General features: G+C 35.6%; 3 protein-coding genes and 1 long non-coding RNA gene across 4 annotated transcripts; all 4 read left to right on the top strand.

Moving 5' to 3' along the window:
• The first annotated feature begins 6,652 nt into the window (after positions 1–6,652).
• LOC113326311 lies at positions 6,653–9,824 on the top strand. Its single transcript, XM_026574062.1, has 9 exons — positions 6,653–6,722; positions 7,529–7,779; positions 7,873–8,088; positions 8,168–8,260; positions 8,506–8,628; positions 8,732–9,136; positions 9,335–9,412; positions 9,547–9,645; positions 9,780–9,824. The coding sequence occupies exons 1-9, from the start codon at positions 6,653–6,655 to the stop codon at positions 9,822–9,824; spliced, it is 1,380 nt and encodes a 459-aa protein (XP_026429847.1).
• A 77-nt stretch (positions 9,825–9,901) lies between these two features.
• Positions 9,902–10,845, top strand: LOC113326309. The gene is made up of 4 exons (XM_026574061.1): positions 9,902–9,938; positions 10,028–10,270; positions 10,373–10,575; positions 10,671–10,845. Exons 2-4 carry the CDS (start codon positions 10,103–10,105, stop codon positions 10,843–10,845), a joined length of 546 nt encoding a protein of 181 aa, XP_026429846.1. The 5' UTR covers positions 9,902–9,938; positions 10,028–10,102.
• A 250-nt stretch (positions 10,846–11,095) lies between these two features.
• On the top strand, positions 11,096–11,509 carry LOC113326753. The gene is made up of 3 exons (XR_003348524.1): positions 11,096–11,161; positions 11,295–11,364; positions 11,447–11,509. It is a non-coding gene; the product is annotated as an uncharacterized LOC113326753 (long non-coding RNA).
• Positions 11,510–17,999: 6,490 nt separating this feature from the next.
• On the top strand, positions 18,000–20,007 carry LOC113326308. Its single transcript, XM_026574060.1, has 6 exons — positions 18,000–18,040; positions 18,130–18,210; positions 18,820–18,919; positions 19,311–19,364; positions 19,658–19,743; positions 19,869–20,007. The coding sequence occupies exons 1-6, from the start codon at positions 18,000–18,002 to the stop codon at positions 20,005–20,007; spliced, it is 501 nt and encodes a 166-aa protein (XP_026429845.1).
• Positions 20,008–21,868: the final 1,861 nt, after the last annotated feature.

Below are 21,868 nucleotides of genomic sequence, written 5' to 3'. Positions count from 1 at the left end.
ATTTTCCTAAGGCGGGCAAGAAGGGGACGGTGATGAAATCCGAACCCTTATCTTGTTTAGGCCAGGCCTTGCCCTTTACTATGAAAATAAAGACAGTCCGGTTGGCCCTCAAACAATTATCACCTTAAGGCAGACAATAACCCGCTTGCAGGAGATTCGCGGGTGTTTCGATTGGACTTACCTCCCGTACCAGACGGGCGATGAACCGTTGTCGTCGACTCGGGCCACGACTCCTATGCCGTGTGCGAACCCGAGGGGCCGAGACGATATAGTAATCGTCGTCCTTCCCTGCACACAGTTTATATAATAATTTTTGTTTTAATAATAATACCCTTCCGTAGGGTTAAAAAAAAACAAAGTCCAATTGTTTAAAGTCCAAAGTCCAAAATAAATAAATAAAAAATTACAGTTTTCCTCACACACTCTAAAAAAATTACAAATTAAAAATTAAATCCTAAAATTGTCCTTTTTTCTTCTCTTTTCGCTTTAAGATTTTTCCTCTCCAAGTCCTTAGTTTTCACTTTGAACTTGAAAAATAAAGACAAAAAGAAACGTAAAAAGGAACAAACAATTCTAAAGAAAAATAATAAACCTAAAAAAAATAAATAAATCTATATACAAGTCCGCGTCGGCGGCGCCATTTTGTTATAGTTTTGAAAGTGGTAGTAAAAGTTCGTTGCTCGGACTTGTAAAGATTTAAAAAAAAAAGTATACACAAAAAATATTAACAATATGGGCAAGAGTACTGGGACTAAAGATACGGCCGTTTTTTTCATTTTCAAGTGGTTCAGAAATTAATTCTAACAATTATAGTTCAAAAACAAAACAAATATTAACTCTAGTTTATTGCCAAGATAGATTTTATAAAATATTAGTTGTATTTTATGAGCATGGCGTATGAAAAATCCCTAGGACCAAGCATACTCCATCAAATAAAATCACAAGTAATTAATTTAAAATCTTAATTCAATTAAAATTAGTGCAAAAAGTAAATAAAAGAATTAATTAAATTACCACATGGATGAATTAAGGCTTTCTCCATCGTCCCAGTGCTTGGGTTTAGCTCATCATAGTGAAATACCTCTCAAAATATTTTATTAAGCTAAATTGGTGTTTACAATGAAGAGAAAATGGAGAAAAGGGTGAAAATCGGTAAACTGCAACGCTTATAAGCGTTACAGAACACCGTTACAAAGAACGATTAAAGAGTGCTGCTGCTGTCTGCGTAGCTGACTACGTCCCACAAAGACCGGTCGTTGTCACTGTTGGGGAACGACTGTCTTTGGACGTATGTTCTTCGTGTTCTTCCTCTTCATCAATGGCAGCAGCAGCAGCAGAGAAAAATGGTGATTCTCCCTCTGCAGCCTTCTCTCCTCTCCTCCCAACTCTCGACACTCTTTCTCCTTGACCTCAGTGAGCTATTTATACCCAACAACATCGATATCTTCCATCATAACTCCATATAATCTTCTCTTCAATTCTTTGTAGACGCGAGAATAATATTTTTGATTTTTTTTCTGTTTAATCGAAATCGTGTTTACCAAATATTCTCTTGGCTTCTGACGCTCTCTCAATCTTTCCTAGCTTAGATATATTCGAATCCCATGAGATAACGCACGTATATCCTCCAACAGAATCCAATATTTTCCAAAATATTCTCCCGTGAAAACAGCTCCCCTGTTTGGACTTTGATCTTCTCTCCCGGTCATTTCAGCCCAACTTGATCGCTAAAATCACTTGCATTCGGCATGTTTAGCCTTAACAGGCTTAGCCCAATAATTTCCAGCGATCGAAACTTCCAAAAACACGTCCAAGAATCGAGTAGAAATTTCATGCAGGCGTGATTGATTTCTCCCGCCATTTTCAAATTCAAATCGTGAAAAGGTGTCCCCTTAGCAAACAGTGGTGTCCCCTTAGGAATTTGGGCTGAAATATTAATTCTTGGGTTGAAATAGTAATTTTTCTGGGACGTTTCCGGTACATTTCTGGGACGTTTCCGGTACATTTCTGGGACGTTTCCGGTACATTTCTGGGGTGCCTTTAGTACTTTTCTCCGGGGTGTAAATCATCACTTTTTGAGCAACTCTTTCCATACAAGGGTATTTTCTCCAAAAACACCTAAACAAACATAAAAACACAATATTAGTACACAAATAGAGTTCCAACAATACAGGCATTGAGGGCAAATTAGACACGAAAATGTGTCTATCATGGATTCTCAGCCTTCCTAGGTGGAGGTTTTAAGTTTCCCTAGAAACTTCTTATTTCATGAATCTTATTTGCCTCATAATGTGAGGTCTTACTTTACTCTTGTGAAATTTATATTCATGATGCTATTGATCAAAATTTATGGAAATTTCATTGATATTCTTTTGAAATTTGATACATTATCAATTGATAAATTGAATTAAGTACATTCATCTAGTTTATATTGCTCTTCCTTGATTATTCGTGTTCTTCTTCCATGTGAATGTGCTCAGACTGATATCTTTTAAATTCTTTCATCTTCACTTCGTCCCTGATCTTAAACAATGTCGTGAATATTGGCTGCCTAACTGACAACGCAAAGATGAATGAGCGCACTAAATCTTCCTCTGGAATTCTTCCATTTAGTTCTCTGCATATCGCGTCCCACCTTTCCACTAGACTTCGCAGATTTTCATTTTCTCTTTTCCTTAACGAGAACATTGCTGCTATTTATGGTTTGCATGGTTCGCTTCTTGCACATTTGTTTATTAGTTTGGGTTGCATCTCGATTGTCTTTCCACAAGAAAAGCTGAATTTTTGGAGGACATGGTAAGGTCCATAGAAATTTTGAGGCTGTGGTACCTAGGAATGTAGCGACGTGTTGTTTTTTTTTTTTTCAAAAATAAAAGGATAGGATTTTGATAATAGGGTTTAGAAGAACACAAAATTGGTTAAAAAGACCAAAACCAATAATTCCTGGATGAAAAAGACATCTAGATTTTGATACTGTTTAAATGGACAAAAATATAAAAATAGCCAGGATGTAAACAATTTTATCCTACCAATTTTCAAATACTCTTTCTTATTTTTAATTTACATCAGGATGCATCCAGTTTCATCCTCGCTATTTTTTAAGTTTAAGCCAGGATGTATCCAGTTTCATCGTTGCTATTTTTTTGGCGTCCATTTCACCCATACTAATTTTTACTCGTCCAGTAGAACCATGTTTTAAAAATATTTGGACAAATGACCCATTTTCCGTTAGAAGAAAAGATACAGAGATCTTAATAAATAAAGGTGACGAAAGGGTAAAGGAACTTTAGATGAAAATAATAAGAGGATCGTCGTCGAAGCTCTGATTCCACTTAATGCAGAACGGAAGCGTGAATAAAGAATTTTGGTAGTAAAGTAGAAGAATAGTTGAGAAAATCTCAATATTGGTTTATATTAATAATGTGTTCTAATACAAAGGACATGTCCCCCTATTTATAGAGAAGACAATAAAACTCATATTCCTAAAATAATCCTAAGACTCAAAGTTGGAAAACAAGAAATGCCTAAAATAAATAAAGTTCTAGAACTAAATAACTTTTAAAAATAAGAAATACTAATAAGAAGACACTTCCAAAAATAATAAAGCCTAAACATAGAATGTTCTACGTCATTGTCTTACAATCATTTTTGCATTGATCGCAATCACTGGTGCTCGGAAGTTGGAAGGGTAAATATATGTCCCCGGTATCACATATGGGCTCTGAAGGTGGAGGTGGAGGTGGTGATGGCGGTGGAGGTGGAGGTGAAGGTGGAGGTGGACTTGGGGGAGGTGGAGGGGTTGGCCTGCAGCAACAATTGCAGCCATAATAAGACCTACCCCGAGCATCCGACAGAACCGACATGTTTCCCTAAACACGGTTCCGTCGGATAGAATGAATGATAGATCTGCATCGTCGGCTTGGCATTGATCCGTTATAACGGGCAGTGGGGGAGGGAGAGGTGCTTCACAACAACCTACACAGATCGTTGTTCTTCTATTATTACCCAAGGGCATCCAGTTGCACTCAATCTTAGAAACAGGTCCGACTCCTGCATAACTCTCCAGTATCTCTAAATGTTGTCTTGTTGCCTCCCACATAAACTTCAGTAGAAGGATCACATGATAAGGCTACAGCTGCCAACGATGTCACATCTACATAAAAAAGTAGATATATAATTAGTTAAGAAGAAACCAAGATTAGTTTTAATTTACTCTGCTCATATAAAATATTAAGAAGGATCATAGAACAATACTACTACTCACGTAGCATGAATGAAAATCCTACTATGCCAGCAAACGCCAAAAATGCAAAACACAAAATTGATTAAAAAGACCAAAATCAATAATTCCTAGGTGAAAAGGATATTTAGATATTGATACTGCTTAATGGAAAAAAATGTAAAAATAGTCAGGATGTAAACAGTTTCATTTTATCCATTTTCAAATATCTTTTTATTTTTAATTTACATCAGGATGCATCCACTTTCATCCTTGCTATTTTTTAAGTTTAAGTCAGGATGAATCAAGTTTCATCCTTGCTATTTTTTAAGTTTAAGTCAGGATGAATCCAGTTTCATCCTTGCTATTTTTTTGGTGTCCATTTCACCCATACTAATTTTTACTCGTACATTTGAACCATGTTTTAAAAATATTTGGACAAATAACCCATTTTTCGAATGCAAAATTGGTTTTAGTAGACTCCATCATGATGATCCCCATTACCACTAGTGAGTTTCTTTTGAAACTTGTGTGTTTATGGGATTGAAACCTAATGTCTATTTTTAGTAAAAATATCTAGATCCACATAACATTTCGAATATAGAAAAAATATATATATGCAGCATTCATCATTGTCCACCCTTACTTTTTTTTTTGAAGGGAAAAAATAAAAGGAAAAACCAACAAAGCCTGCAAAGAAGAAGAAGACTCACTAAAAAAGTGAGTAATACACGAAGGAGGGTAGAGTAACTACTGACTAGACAGATGGTTTTGAACAGTATAAGCTGCTAAGGAGTGAGCCATGAAATTGGCTTCCTTTTTGATAAAACTGAACTCAACAGAGGTAAACTGATCTAGCTTATCCTTGATCCTTCCAATAGTATTCTTTATACACCAAGGGACAGGATAATTTCTATATTTAAGAGAGTGAATAACTATAAGAGAGTCACCTTCAATGATTATACGGCTGAGATTCTTGCTGACAGCAAGTTCGAATCCTACAAGAGCACCATACGCATAGGCTTGTACTGCAGTACTGAACTCCAGAGCTCTAGTTTGACGCCAATTGAAATCTGACTGGTGATTCCTTGCCACTGCGGCACAGGAAAAACCTTTTGTTCCTGCAACACCATCAAAGTTGATTTTTACATGTGGCTGAGTAGGAGGGGACCAAACAGTCTCTGCAGAATCGATAAGGTCTTGCTCAGTAGGGACATCCGTAGCCTCTTGATAACTGATATCTCGGTCAAACCAATAAGAAGCCTCCTGTAGCATTTTATGCATACTCACTATTCCTTTGTTGAAAATAATATTGTTCCTGGTCTTTCAAATACTCCAAAATAAGGAGACTCCCAGTTTTAGCTTGAGTTACTCTCCACCTTCTGATAACCAGCTCTTTATGAAGTAATGAATTGGGAGATTTAAGCGTTCTTCAATTCTAAGAGTTAAAGGAGAAGCAAATAGAAGATCTTGAGAGACGAGACAATAAAAAAATAAGTGTTCCAGGGTTTCAATTGCACCATTGCACACACTAGTACAATAAGGGGTTTTAGTCACGATTGACCTTGTCACGGTTTTATGTAAACACGTGACAAAATTGAGTTCGTCTCGGGGATATAAAGGTCCGGGACTATTCACGATATCTTTAGTCCCGGCATTCATTTTAGCTGAGACACTAGATTTCTAGATACTTAATAGACCCGGTTTTACAACCGTACTTATCTCCAGAGACGTGTAAATTGGGCAGTATTTAATTGATAGCCGAGACAGTAAATTGGACACGTATTTATCTCCAGAGACGTGTTGTAGATTTAGGACCTTGATTTCGATACAAACGAAATTCACAAATGGGGAGACAAGGTTCTAGCCTGGAAGATGAAGAACAACTCCCGTTTCTAAACCTAATTTCTCCCCTGCTATCAATCCCATTCTCCCCTGTTGCCAAATTTTAATTCGAAATCAAAACCCATTCTCACTTGTTATCAATCCCTAACTAATTTATCCATTCAGCTAATTCTACCGAAGATTTTATTGATCGATGAGATCTCACGGAGATTTTTTATTGGACACGGCTTACATTAAATCGTGTCTGATGCAACTGTTTAATACCCGCGCCTATGATGTACCCATTTCAAATTTACTGACAATTTTGGTATCCCACGATCAACACCACTCCAATCCCTATTTTCTCTCCATCATTTCCTTGTTTGAAACTGCAGCAGTTTTGAAGAGATTACGTGAAGCCAACTGCAAGTTGTTTTCTCTATCTGATGTTAATCAAGCAAAATCCTTCCATTTCCCTGAAACTAATATATTTAAAGGTGAAAGCGTAAACAGTTGATTACAAGGTATTCCCCTCCTAAAATCAAATCTTTCTCTTATATTTGTCTTGGGATCATTCTCCGAAATCGGTATCTTATACTACTCCGATCAATGGGCCATGCATACAAGGTGCTTGGTGAAATGTCAAATAATGGGATACTTCCTGATTCTCACACTTTCAGTATTTTAGAAAGAAAAGATTAAGTGTTGTTACCTTTGGTTTTGCGTTTCTTTATTTGTTGTCTTTTATATCTGTTGCATCTCTTTCCTTTTAGTTGTTTTTATAGGGTTAGAATAAGTTAACTAAGGGGCTAGTGATATCAGGTGTTAGGGAGACCTCTGCATTGACCACAATTAAAGAAGAAAAGGAAGACAGGGTCTGTAGTGCATACTCTAAGCTGTTGCACGACGTGAATTTCGTACCAGTTTAAGTTGAATTCTTCATTTGATTGCTAAATGGCTTGAATGGTTATGATATTTGGTATAGTGAAAGTGCTTCATTTTAACAAATACTAGCCGGTCTCTCATTAGTTAACCACATTTTTTCATGCTAAAATTGAATAGAAATCTATTTTCATTAGTAATAGCAAATACTAGCCGATCTCTCATTAGTAATAGCACCTTGGATATGTTTTTAATTTTTTATTATTGTCTTTACTAGTAATCTCGAACTTCAGATATTATCTGTTCTTGGATATGTTTGTAATTTTTTGCTCCTAGCAGCTTATATATTATCTATTCTTGCAGCTCATTTCATGGATACTTCAGACACGGAGTCTGATGGCGGGCTTCAATAGTATTCAGATTCCCACAGCGAACAGCAGTCAGTTTCCCACAGCGAACAATCAGGTTTGTTGTTTAAGTGTTTTCTTGCAGTATACATGGTTGATTGGACCAAAAAAAATTGACAATATAAAGCTCCTTAAGGTTGTACCACGCCAAACACTTATTAATTCGTTTTTCTTTTCTGTATTGTTTGATCTCAAGTTTCAAGTGAAGATAACGTTGATGCAAATAAAGGAAAGCGGGGTAAGACAAGATTACCAAAGCTTTTAAGGGATACTAATGGTGAAAGGCGGACTGTTACTTATGATGAAGCCAACCAAGCAACCGGTAAAAATGGTTGCTTGATCTCAAGTTACATAGGCAGCGAAGTTGGTCCAAGTCTTGGACTGAAGTATACCTGTTGGAAAGAAGTTCCACCTGTAGTGAAGAAAAAGTTATGGGAGGACGTAACGGTATGTATTAATTAATGAAATGCCCAATGTTAAAATCCCTACCAATGTTTTATATATATATATATCACTTAGTCGATGTTTATTTACCTCCAGTTTAAGTTTGATCTCGACGAATCAAAGAGGAAAGATGTATTGAGACAATTTTCTGACTTGTGGCGAGGATGGAGGAAACGAACTGCTGCAAAGCATGTTACCCCATTCGAAAAAAGCCGAAAAAAGCTTAAGAATGTTCCTTCAGATTTAAGAGGTTTTGTAGAACAAGAAGAATGGAAAGAGTTTGTAAAACGGAGATTGAGCGACAAAGGCAAGGTATGTCAATTGAGCTAAACAAGATTGGGTCGAGAATTATTTTGTTACTATATAGAGCTAATACATTTTTAATTTTCAGGAGTTGTCTGAAATTGGCAAAACGGTACAAGCTCACCACAAATATCCGCATAGGATGGGACGAAGGACCTATGCTGGATTAAAGGACAAACTGGTTTGCATTCATAAGTTTTTTTTGTTTTTTTTTTTAATTTGTGAAGTTAAATGTTGAAATTAATTGCTGAGAGAGCTCGTGTATACATTCTCATTTTTTTCCTTCTGTTTTTTACTTGAGTTCGCTATCTGCTTCCAAAGTTTCTAACTTCAATTTTGTTGTGTTCTGTCAACATAAGCTTTTAGATGAAATATAGTGTTATACAACATAAGCATCATACTGATATTAATGTATTTGCTGTACAGAAAAGAGAAGGAAAGTGGACAAGTGATTCACCCCCTCCACGAGAATTATTATGGATACTTGCACGCCAAAATGAAAATGGGGAGTATAAGACTGATGAGATTGGTGAAGTTGCTGCTCAAATTGTAAGATAGACAACTTCAATTTAATTATACACAAGTTCTATTTCAAAATAAGTAGATATCCAGTTTAACTCTTTATGTGTGCAAAATTTTGGTTTTGTAACAGGATGACTGCTCGAAAAAGATCAAAGAGGGTACAATTGTCTGTGAAGGTAAGACAGATGCCCTTGTAAAGATTTTGGGTGAAGAACATGGTGGAAGAGTAAGGGCTGCAGGTACAAGAGTGACCCATAGTCAGTATTTTGACACTCCTCGACAACGTGGATCATCAAATAAAGATAATCTGAATAAAATCAGAGAACTGGAAGAGCAACTAAGAGTGAAAGATGTGCAAGCAAGAATAAGTGAAGAGAACTTGAGAAAAGAATTCCAACAACAATTGGAGGAACAGTCACTAGACACAGAGAGAAAATTGCAGAAACAATTCCTTCAGTTCAAAGAATTATTGGGCAAATCCCAATATGATACGATTCAGCCACCTATGATGTCCTCAGAAAATGTCCCTGCCTTAGTGAGTTGTTTTTTTAGTTTATATTTCTAATTAAATAGAAATATAGATAGTATGCTGAACATGAAAGTTATGAAGAAGTAAATACAAGTTAATTTGTTATGATGAAGTTAATTGTGGTATCATGAACCCGGATGAATTGGGTTAATCTGGTTTGATTTTTTGAACACCTTAATGGAAATGGCATTGCAAATTTTTCAGGGTGCTGAGGATAAGGACTTAGCTGAAACTTGGGGGGAAGCTGTTCACGATCCGAAAGGAAAGGCCCAAAATATTCGGGTTTGTCAAAATTTGAACTTTAGACATATACTTATTGTTCTTGTGTACGATACCTTTGTCGTAATCGAGTTGCAGTAACCAATCAGGATATATTGAGAATGATAAATTTTTTTCGTTGGATATCAATTTTTTAGAGACATAATGGGGCCAAAAGCTCTAAACTGGATGCTAGAAAGACGTCTCAAGAATTGAACAGTACATCTATCCCGGCCTCTCTTAAAGCGCCCGCCCAAGTGAGTGTTTTATTCGGTTTTTTTCTACATTTTTTATCCTCAAATGTTTGGAATCTTGTACCTAATTATGATATGGTGATAAATCATAGTTTATTTTGGTTATCCTGATTTTGTTACTCATTTAATTTATCTAGGTACCTAATCGATGCTGTCCTCAAAAAAAGTGGTTGCACAGGTGAGTTGTTTAATTTGTTAGAAATCAAACCAGATTAATTGATTATGCAGGACATTCATATGTTATTATATGACGTCTGCAGCCACCAACAGGACCACCTCATCCGCCTTCTAACAGGGTAAGTTTCTTAATCTAAAGACCCCCTACTAATGGCGTTCTCATCTGAAACTAGATAACTCCAAATATAATTTTATATTTGTCATGTAGAGCCATCCGTGTGAATTGTACGACAAAATCAGCAGGGTTGTTGCGCTGGGACATGTTATTCACAGCGACTCAAAAATGATTCATGGAAAAAAAATGCGTGATGATTGTTTGCGTGTGTCGGTGGATTTTGTGGAGATAAAAACTGCAATACTTCCATATCCATCTGGTGATATTGTTACTGTGTATGATGCCCGTGAAAGTGTTGTTCAATGGCCAAAACACTTGGTGGTCCTTGTCGGAAATGTATTTTAATCTCTATTTTTTTCAATTATGAAATCATTTACAGCGTAGTTTAATATCTCTTTTAGGTGTTGGTCGTCTTGTACTTGAACTTTTTTATTGCAGGGGCGAACGAGATTGGATGCATTTGATGAATTTGTTAAGAGAGCAAAAGAAGTGTTCAGAAGCAGGGCTGCGATCAAAGTTGAGTTGCATCGCGATGTGTTTGGTCAAACTGTAGATGTGCCTATACATATGGCACTAGAAGATATTGAGTTTGTTTGCACGTCTCAGAAACTTACGAACAATGCTATAGTCTTATTCATCCGGTAAGTCTCTGTTGATTGTTGCTTTCATAAATAATTACTTCTTTTTGACTAGCTAATGGTATGCTATTGGAACTCGTGTTTTATTTTGTTCCTAGATTTTTGTATGAAAAATTGGATGGCGATGCACGCAAAACCAAGTTCGGATTTATGAATCCAGCGGCAGTTCACTTTTCAGTCAATAAAACAGAACTCGTGAAAAGTGTATTAAATAGACTGAAAGATTCAGTGCCGAGTCGAAAATACATATTTATTCCTTGTAATACAGGGTAAGCGGAAGATGCATTGCATTATTCATCTCGAATTTAGATATTTTTTTTCTTCAGAATTTAACCTTAATTTGCATATCAAGTAAAAAAAACTATTAGAGTTAGGGTATCCTTGTTTTTTTTTTTGAAGCATAGTTAAGGTATTCTTTGATATCATCTGGTGTTGCTGACATTGCTTTTGCATACTTGCATATACTAACTTATTCTCTGTTCACTTTGTAGAATTCATTGGTTACTAATTGTATTTTCGATGGGGTATTTTATTACTTAAATTCGTTGGATGAGAAGTGTAGATACAAACTAGAGGAGCAAATGAGCACGTAAGTTGATTTTGGGTTTGAACTTTTTTGTATGCATAGAAGGAAAAATGCTTAAACTCATGGCACTTCCATTGAAGGATTTGTGAAACTAGTATCCAGTTTTTAATAAATATATCTCTTTGTTCTTCACCAGTGTTTCAAAAGCTTTAAGAAAATTAGGTGTCAAGCGATCTGAAGAGAAAGTATTCTGGGTGGACGTGAAGGTAAGAAAAAGAAACTTAAGATTAATACCATTATTTTACCATTATTTTGTTAACTCTTAAAGAGTATGTTTCAAATACGTAGAATTGATACATGCAGCACAACCCTAAACAAAAAGGAGATTGGGAGTGTGGATTTTTTGTGATGCTATATGAAGCACATTATAGAAAGTTATGACACTTCAATGAGGAACCCTAAGGAGGTAGTGATTCAACTTCTTCATGCAGCTCAATATGTTTCCACGATGTGATACTAAAAATGTTTTTAACAGAGCTTACATGTGTTTGAACTCTTTGACTGCAGATGTTTAAGTCGGGGATGAACTATGGTACGACAGAAATTGATGAAATCAAAAGGGAGTGGATGGATTATATTTCACCAATTCTTGAGAAGTATGAGAAAACAATTTGATGTTTTTTCACCAATTCTTAAGAAGTATTGAGAAAAAAATTGTTGTTTAGTTTGAATTAATTAATTTAATGACGTTTTAAATACTGTCTTCCCTAGCTCCTTATTTTAGTTTGAACTTTAAAGGATTGGTGCAGCTATGATGCAAATGGTGTTCCTAAGTCTTAACTGTCTGATATTGTGTTCATTTTTCTTCTCTCTTCTTTTTGTTTTAATTTTAATCTAAATTTATAATGCAAATGGTGCTCATAATTCATTTTGAATGGGATATCCTTCACTGCGCATGAAAGAAACTTTAAAAGGGGGATCTGTGTGAAGGAAAACTTAACAGGTTTCTGTGATTACTTAAATCAAAGATAGATTCTGACAACATGTGTTTCGATCACATGTGAGGCATGTACTAATTGAGCGAGAATATTTTTGGTCAAAGTGCTCAATTTTGGGAGCATGTAATTGAGTGTGAGTTATTGCTAAATGGCAAAACAAAATAAAGATAAGACTTTTTAGATAATTAACATATTTCAATAATAGGGATTACATGTTCGCTTACAAGAATAAAAAAAACATTAACAGATAATTAAGACCCTAATACAAATAAGGACATCTATAAGTATATCGCGAAGAGAAAGAACAATAAACCGTAATGATATCCAATTTCTTTTTATGTATAAGGGAGAGATGATGTTATGTTCGCAAGTAAATTCTGACCATTTAATCTGATTATATTCTTCTTCGATAAGAGATGCTCCTAAAATAAAGGAGTAGTTTTCGAATAAACTTGTCGATCCACACGAACGCAGATGCCGATAGAAAAAGACGTCATAATGAATCGTCGATGTTTTTATTCGAGAATAGCAAGCCATGAACCAACCATTAAAATTTGAAAAACTCTCCCCATAACGACGAAGAAAATCGCCCCAAAACGGCGAAGAAATATGTCAAAAACACGAAAAGTGATGTAAACACATCTTATTCAGTTACCTACTACTACCAAAAACTTGAAAAGAAAAAGAATCTTTGCTCAAATCTATCCCAAAGGGAACAAATTTGTGCAAAACGGTTCTAGGGTTGTTTTTTATAAAGGGAAGAGAAAGAGAGAAAAGAGAAAAAAATCTCAAGGTCTTATTAACACCTTTTATTTAAATTTAGAGACAAAAGATGATTTAGATTTTAGACTGAAGACCCAGGGTTATGAAGAAAGTCTAGATCAGACTTTCTACTTTACCCCCACTTAGTCATGTCATTTTTCTATATGACCTTCATCCTTGCATTGGATATGAAAATTTGGTGAAAAAGATATTAAATCCTATATGTCATGCTTTTTTAAAACCTTGGCCCGTTGCATTGGAGATTCTCTAGCTAAGTTTATGTTTTGGGTTATATTGTCCAAGTTTTGAATCACTTGATGACTTTGGGTGAATAACCATATCTCCGGTCAAGTGAGAGGTTTCATGTCACAATGTTGTATTTCAAATGTAGGTTTCGGGTTATGAGGAAATGCTTGAGATAGAAAGTGGATTTCGGGTCACATTACTTAAAATTTGTATTGCATGGATGATTATGGGTCACAAGTTTCGAGTCTGTAATAGGTTTCAAAGGACTTCTTCCTTCTTCTTTTTTGGTGAGAAAGTTACCTTAGATTTAACGAAGCGGAGGGTTCATTAAGGGTTCATTAAGACTTCTTCCAGTTAAGGGTTCCTTCCTAACAAGACTATCCAAAAAATAAGGAAAGGAGATCCAAATATCCTTGACACAGTATTTTCTAGCCCGACGTGAAAGTCGGTCTGCTAGATTGTTTTTTAACACGCCTTATAGTAATACACACAATTTTAAAAGAATGACAACTAGAAAGCAAATTCCGACAGTCTTCAAGAAGATCACTGCTTTAAGAATTTTAACATCTTTATTCACTTTTTTAATCAATAAAGGGAAGCAATATAAGTGTTAATCATTCTTCTAGCATCCGTAATAACTTTATTCAAATCTGTATAGTAATACTCTTGAAGATTACATCATACTTTAACTTCCAAATGAACCACATAACAATAGTACACATACTTGGCCAACTAATAGCAAAAGGGGATATGCCAAGGGTATGATCATGCCAGTAAAGAAATAACTCATCAATCTAATCTAGATCAGTAGTAACTATGATTATGATATGTATTTTTTTATCAATTGATTTCATATCCAATGGCTCTTATATGCCAATTAGAAGATTATATCAGCCGTAATGGCGTTTCCATTGATTGCTTTCATCACAGATATGTCATCAGTAACATTTTTTTAAAAGCGGACATGATTCTATGATCGTGATAGCGATGATTTGGGGATACTATTCCCTTCTGGGACACTTTACTCTTAAATAATAAGAAAAATTAAATAGGGCATATTATTCTCCTCCGAGAAATTTTAATCTTAATGTAGAAGACAAATTCAAATGGCAGGAATTTATTTCACATGCCATATTTCAAATACCAGTTTCATCTATAAAACAAGATATATGTAAATTTTTATTGTTCCCATCTTTGAAGTATTTGGAATTGATGTATTCAATTTTGACATATTAATGAAATCAAGAGGTTTCCTTCCCCCATTTTTAGTATGAGGCTACATTATTTTATCTCTTTGTCTAAGGTTCACCCTAATCGACCGAATTCTAATAACTTCTTTTGAAGTCAATGATGAGATTGGATGTAGAATTTTAAAGGTGGAATTTATGAGTCTAGGGGATTTGGTGGAATTATGTTTCCCTCTGTATGTTTGGTTGCCCGAATAATTGGAATAATGATTCCTACGGGATTCAATTTTCCATCAAATCCTCCATATGGAGTCCGACCCCTCCCCCTAAGATTTGCTGGGAAACTTATCAATGGATTTATGAACCAACTTTTTTTTTAACTCTAAATCTCATGTATATATATATATATATATATATACATATGCAATTTTAAGATTTGAAGGTAATGCCAAACGATGTAAAGACTTTAATAAAAGAAACTCTATGGCTGTGTTTGATAGGAGTTAATTCCATGGAATTAGCCATCTTTCCATGGAAATAGCGTGTTTTCCGCCGTTTGGTCAAAAATCTATTTCCATGGAATTGCAATAAAAGCGTGACCTAAGGTATTTTTTAAACTCAATTCCGTGGAATTTCATGGAAAGTCTTTCCTTGCCTCCTCCGGGAAACTGATTTCATGGAAACACTTTCCAAGGAATTGTTTCCTTTCTCTGTTATCAAACACATCCTATAAATTCTAGGAATTTTTATTGAGTTACCAAACACACAAAAAATTACATGAATCCAAAATTTATAATCCCATAGGATTATTAGTTCCTAGAAACAGTGAATTCTGAAAACAAACCAACCATAAATTTATTGTTGTTTGGAGACCTTCTTTACTCTTCAACCAATATTTATACCTTAATATTTTGGATTACAAGTGGGATTTTGTGCATGGTGTGAGAATTTTTATTTTTGCCAAAATGTCCCATGAAATACTTATACACGTGCTCGTTCTAATGTAAACTGCATAGTACTTATATTCTCTTTCCATTTATTTTATTTTATTACTTTTATTAGGAGAGAATTCATCGTGGTGATTAATGTATTCTCAATCCTCCCCGTTATACCCTGTAATGGCGGGATCGAAGAATCTAGAAGGCACCTCCCCAGTTTCCCCACTAATTTTAGTTTAACTTAATATTCGTTTCCTATTTCTTCATCTTAGAAACATCCTGTTTCGAGTACTGGAATTACTCGAATTCGTATGGTGATAGTATTGGGGTTTTTTAATTTTACAGTGAAATCGTCTCCATTGTAACTTCCGTCAACAAGGTAATCTCTAAATCTTCAATCTAACTCATCTTTTCTTTTAGATCTGACTTATTTCTAACCCTTTATTAGATTTACTTTTCTTAAGTTTTAAATTTGAGTTTTTGCTTATCTAATTTTGTGTTTTTGTTTACTCATTGTTAGGGTTTTCCTACTTTATTGTATTGTCGTGAATCCCCTTAAATGTGCTTGAGAAGAAGAGGCATAAGCTCTTAATCATTCCCCTAACTCATCATTTTTTTAAGGTATGCGTTCATAACTTGTTTTTTTTTTCTAGCAAAATGTTGAAATTTATTGCTGAGAGAGCTTGTGTATACATGATTCTCATTTTTTTTTTTCTGTTTTTTACTAGAGATTGGTATCTCCTTCAGAAATTTCTAACTTCAGTTTTGTTTTTTTCTCTGTTGATATAAGATTTTAGATGGTCGACGCGATACTAGAGGACTTTCCAGGTGATCGTAGAAAGTTTGAGAAGTTAATAGAGGATGCTAAGAAGCCTTTATTTCCAGGAGACTCGAAACTTACCAAGCTGTCGGCAATAATCAAGCTGTACAACTTGAAAGCGAAGCATGGAGTATCAGACAAGTTTTTTGGTGAGCTTTTAGATTTGTTGAAGAACGAGATGCTTCCTGATGGTAATGAAATTCCTTCTTCTACATATGAAGCTAAGAAATCCATTAATCCGTTAGGGTTGAACTATGTGAAGATACATGTATGTCCTAATGTGCAGTTTAACTATGTTCTAATCAATTGGGCATCTCTTTCTATCCCTGATTAGTACGTACAGCTATTTGCATCGTAACTGTGTTCCACGATTTCTAATCTAAAACATTAACTATGTAGGTCGAGAAGGAGTTGGAGAACGAAGATGAAATAATGGAAGAGGAGAAGAAGATCTCTGAATATCTTAGGTGGATATCACAGGGCCCGCGTCATTTAGTTGTAAAGTACAATGGATATGACATAAATGGATGCCGGTATCACACTAAAAGTCATGATGTTGGCGTAAACCAAAACTGTGGGGTTAGCCTAGAGGCGTCAGGAATGCACATTGCTAGTGCGAAGGACGGTAACCCAAAGATTGCTACATCGCGCTATTATGGAGTGATAAATGAGATTTGGGTTCTTGATTACCACTGCGTAAAGATACCCGTGTTCTTGTGTGATTAGGTACACAGTGGTTATGGTGTCAAAACTGATGAACTTGGTTACACACTAGTCGACCTCAACAGATTAGGGCATAAAAAGGATCCTTTCATTTTAGCTTCCCAAGCAAATCAAGTTTTTTATGTAGAAGATCAAGGAGATCCAAGGTTGTCTGTTGTTATATCCTGCCCTTTAAATGACTATATGGATGACGATAATGTAGATGAAATTTCTGAGGATGAGCTAATGTCTGAGAATCGTCGGCCAGAAGATAATATGGCAGTAGATATGAGCTCACTTTATGTGGACGACGATTCTGACACTTCTTATTTTCGCGATGATGGTCAGGGGATATATGTTGATCCCTGCTTTGAACAATAAGATGGTATCAACAGCGGGTAAGAGATCCACCAGTTTCAGTATGTTAACAGTACAGTTTCGAAGAAGCTAGATTTGTTTTCAGTTTGTAATTTCACAAGCTGGTAATGTGCCCATAAATTTGATTATCTTTCATCCATGCTTTATTGTTGCAGGTAACTCCTCCTGCTTGTTATTATGAAGGGAGGGTGGATTTTGTGTGTAGTTTTCATGCTACGGCAGATTCAAAATCGTTTACTTCCATTTCTGCATTCTATTTGCACATATAATTAAGTTCTTATCTTGTTTTACTTGTTATTTATGTTCTGTAATCCGTTGTACTGCCTTGGCAAGAATATCTTATAACTAGCTCGAATCACCAGCAGAATTTTGATGCTAGATAAGGGTTTTATTGAAATGAATAGAAAGTGTTCATCAATATTCTGTCATCTCCCATTGATGTTCTAGTTTTTTCAGTGTTTTCTTATTGATTTTTTTGATTCTACAGTTAAGACTATGATTGAAGTTCAATCTTCACTTCTTGTTTAATGTGTTATGGCAGTAACACTCTGTCTATATAACGGACATCATAGACTTACGATGTTGACCTTTACTCTACTTTCTGCAAGGTACATAAGCATCAAGAACCAAGGGCAATGAAGGTCATGTGCTAGTAGCCAGCTGGGGGTATACCAACCCCTGGTAAGTCTTTTTTTCTTTTCATTTACCTTTCCATTATCTATGTTGGATATATTCATGTATGGTTGTACCATTAAATTCTTAAAACCTGTGGAAACAAACTACATTGTGCGAGGTAAAGAAAAGCGATAAAGATTTTTTCGGTTAACGGCAAGTACTGTTTTAAGTGGCTTGGAAAATATTATGCTTAACATGTTGGATGCTTCTTTGGTTAATATTAACCACCGTGCAAGGTCAGTTTATTTTTTACTTCTGAAAACTTACCAAAATGTGGAGAAGTACTCATGTCTCGTGATTTAGAATTTTGCACCTTAAAATGTAGGATTTTCACACATGCTAGTTTCATTACTACTACTGAAACTAATAGGAATTGGATCGCTGAGGAGTTGCGGAGTCTAGGGAGGTAGCTGGGGATTTCATCACTGAGGTTGTTGATCAGGTAATTTTTATTATAATATACTATTTTGATTTTTCTTTGTTGTTCGTTTGTTTTTCTAATCCTGGATCATTAGGTGAATATCTTGCCGGTAAGATGAGAAGTTTGGAGTCTTGGTCACTGATTATATCATGCTAGCTATTACATTATTTCTCAATGTGAATGTATAATATCTTTGGGAAGTCAATCAATTCAAATGCACCCTTTATCTCTTAGATGTGTAACTTGTTCTGTATTATAATTATCGACTCTACTTTTTTTTATCAATTCAGATCAATTATAATCTAATTAATTTGGATGAATTGATATTCCACATGCATTACTGATTTGAGTTTCTTCCCTCCGGTACACTGGAGAGTTTATTGTGATTGCTTCAGCGAGACACAGCTAAACTAGACTGGAGGTGACGTATATAGTATGGCTTTAAATGGCGTAAGTACATTATGCTGATTGAACTGAAATGACGTCAAGGTTTTTTATCTATTGCTTTTTACTAGAAGCGAGACAGATACATATGTGCTCCCTTTGTGATTTATTTGGAGAGATTGATTGAACTGAAGGAATGCATCTATGCAGGCTTGTGCTTGACAGCGATAGAATAGTGAAGCTTGGGGATTTCGGTGTTTCAGCTTGTGTATTTGACAAGGGTGGCAGGCAACGCTCAAGGGATACTTTTGTAAGAACTGCATGCTCGTCAGTTTTTTTTTTCCTTCTAACAAGTTTTTTCTGAATGAAAATCTTCTGTTTCTTCCTTTTTTTTCCTTTTTTCATTCTTCACTGCTGTACACAATTGAATTTAGGAAACATTCCCATATTTTACGGGATGGCTTAGAAGTTTTGCAGCCAGGAAGTGGATACGATTTCAAATGAGTGGCTATTTTTTATCTCTTACTGTACTGTATAACAGTTTTTACTCGGCAGATCTCGATTTTTTCCATGAAAACTACTGATACACAGAAAACCCTTATCTCATATGTCTATAAGAACCACTATATACTCTTGTGAAGTTTCTTTGTTTATACACCTTGCACAGCTGATATCTGGTCATTTGGGATAAACTGCTGTAGAGTTGGCCCATGGACCATGGTCATGCTTCCTTCTCGAAGTACCATCCGATAAAGGTAAACCAGTTTTCTGAATGTTTCCGTGAAACTATTTCAGTATTTCGGAAGCGCTTTTGACTTGTGTGTCTCTTCGTCTTTGTTGAATGTACTGCATCAAATACTGTCCCCATAATATATATTGTATGGATCAACTTCCTATTGACGGCTGTAGTTCTCGTTAGTTGAATTGATTGTAGCTACCAACCCTTGACCAGAGAATGAATAAAACAGTCAACTTGGGTGCTTAAGTGAGGTGTGTTCGGTAGAACTTAAACAAACTAAAGTTAAAATAGATTTTGGTATTTTCTCAGGTGGTTGGGGCTGCAGTACTTGTGAATGGCTGGCTATCTGATTTAGACCTACAACGGTTATCCACAATGGAAAACTACTGGCACAGGTCTGAGCATTACGTTTATAGCTGAAGCTGCAGAACTTACGACAAACAAATTGTTTCCTTCATTTTGTCATTGATATATCAGACCCGTAATTTTAGCTGTAGTGTTTGATCTAAAAATCTGATAGAACAGTGAACCACACTAATTTGGTTACGTTTCAGGAACTTCTGGAAAAGTGTAAAGATATGCAAGAGGCAATATGCATTCAATTTCAGGCACACCAAGCTGCTAATGGAGATGCCACACATGCGGTGTCAGAGACTTAGATGCTCCATGAGACTTAAACACACTAACTATATTCGCGTAAAGGTATTTCATTGCTATGATCTTAATGAGTTTCTTGTTGGATAAATAAACCTCGCCTGTGAAGCTGTGATCAATACAGTGCATTCTTTCCAGTAATACTGACATGGAAGTGCCTAGGTTGGGAGTTGTCTCCATCTCCGTGATTAGATTTTTGGTGGTCTAAGTTGGACATTACAAGTGGTACCAGCATTGTAAATAGGGATTTCATTATGCTTTCTTGTTAACAGTAAGCTATATATGTTTATGGAATTTTATGTCATGGATATAATAAAAACTCAGTTTATTGTTAGTTATGGCTTTTAAGACTTTTTTGGTGGTCTAAGTTGGATATTACAAGTGGTACCAGCATTGTAAATAGGGATTTCATTATGCTTTCTTGTTCATTCTTGTTAACAGTAAGCTATATATGTTTATTGAATTTTATGTCATGGATATAATATTTTATTTTCAATAAAAACTCAGTTTATTGTTAGTTATGGCTTTTAAGACTTTTCTGGGTACAATATTGATCTAAAAATTTGTAGTCAACATTGGGGGATACTTGGACTAGACACGGTGGGTATTCCTGATCCGTGACCATTACACTGATTGGTCACGGTATGAGATGTGGTCCGTGACCAATGATCAAATTTGGACACGGTGTATGTTAAGTTTCCCGAGTTTAAAAACATGAACTTGTCACGGTATAGAACGATATCCGTGTCTAATTGTGCGTATTGGTCACGGTGTCTAACAAAAGTACGTGACCAAAGAAATTGTGGTCACAGTGAAATGTACAAATTGGTCACGAAACTCACCGTGACCAAATGGGAAACACTTTTGGCCTCGCATGCTTTGGACACGGTTTCTCAAAATTGAAATACCGTGACCATAGACCTTTGGTCACGGTAAAAAACCGTGATGAAAAGGGATTTTTTTACTAGTGACATTCTGCATTCTACATTAACTTCTCTGCAGTACTTCCTCATTCTACTCCCCACAGCGATGCCATTGTTGATCACTCTCCATACAAACAGGTGGATGTTAGAGGGATGACTTTCACCTGCCAAAACTTCTTCTAAGAAAATTCTTCAACATTACCATTATTAGATGACGAAGGAGCTTTGTCACAAAGTGTCTTGATGAAGGATTTAGCCGAAAAGACTCCATTAGGGTGGTGCATCCATAGTAGCTTGTCCTCGCTTTCTTCTCCAACGTTGCTGGGTAAATGTATGTTCATGATTTTCTCATCTTCATGAGAGGGAAACCATTGTTGCAGTTTGTTGATGTTCCACCTGGTGGGGTTATGAAGAGTGAGGTCACTTACCATTACTGGAGTATCTGCAGTTTGAGAATTAAGAGTAGGTCTCTTATTATGGAGATTAGGTATCCAAGGATCATTCTTTATGTTAATCTTCACTCCATTACCAACATCCCAACATCATCCTTCTTTCATATCACTCCTGCACTCAAGCATGGCAGACCAAGTAGAAAGTGGACCTATATATCCTTCACTAGTGGCTGGAAAAAGAAGTATATAGCTTTGATGCAAGTTGCAAGATACCTTGGCTAGGGGTGGGTCTAATCTACTTCAGTTGAAAGAACACATAGGAAGAAGAATAAAAATCAAATGGTTAACATCTTGGTTAGCAACAATAAAAAGATCACAATTGACTGGAAAAAATTCAAGCAAAAAGTATAATATATTGGTTCGTTCAATAAAAAATCAAATGGTTAACATTTTGGTTCCTTAGAATTTAAAGAGGGATATATAATATATTCAAGCAAAAAGTATTGAGCCATTTATAGACCATAGAATTCAATTTTGCTTACATATGATGG

This window comes from Papaver somniferum, unplaced genomic scaffold, assembly GCF_003573695.1.
Source record: "Papaver somniferum cultivar HN1 unplaced genomic scaffold, ASM357369v1 unplaced-scaffold_10, whole genome shotgun sequence".
Classification (NCBI taxonomy): domain Eukaryota; kingdom Viridiplantae; phylum Streptophyta; class Magnoliopsida; order Ranunculales; family Papaveraceae; genus Papaver; species Papaver somniferum.
Note: the sequence above shows the minus strand (reverse complement) of the source record. Positions and strands in the feature narration are given on the sequence as shown.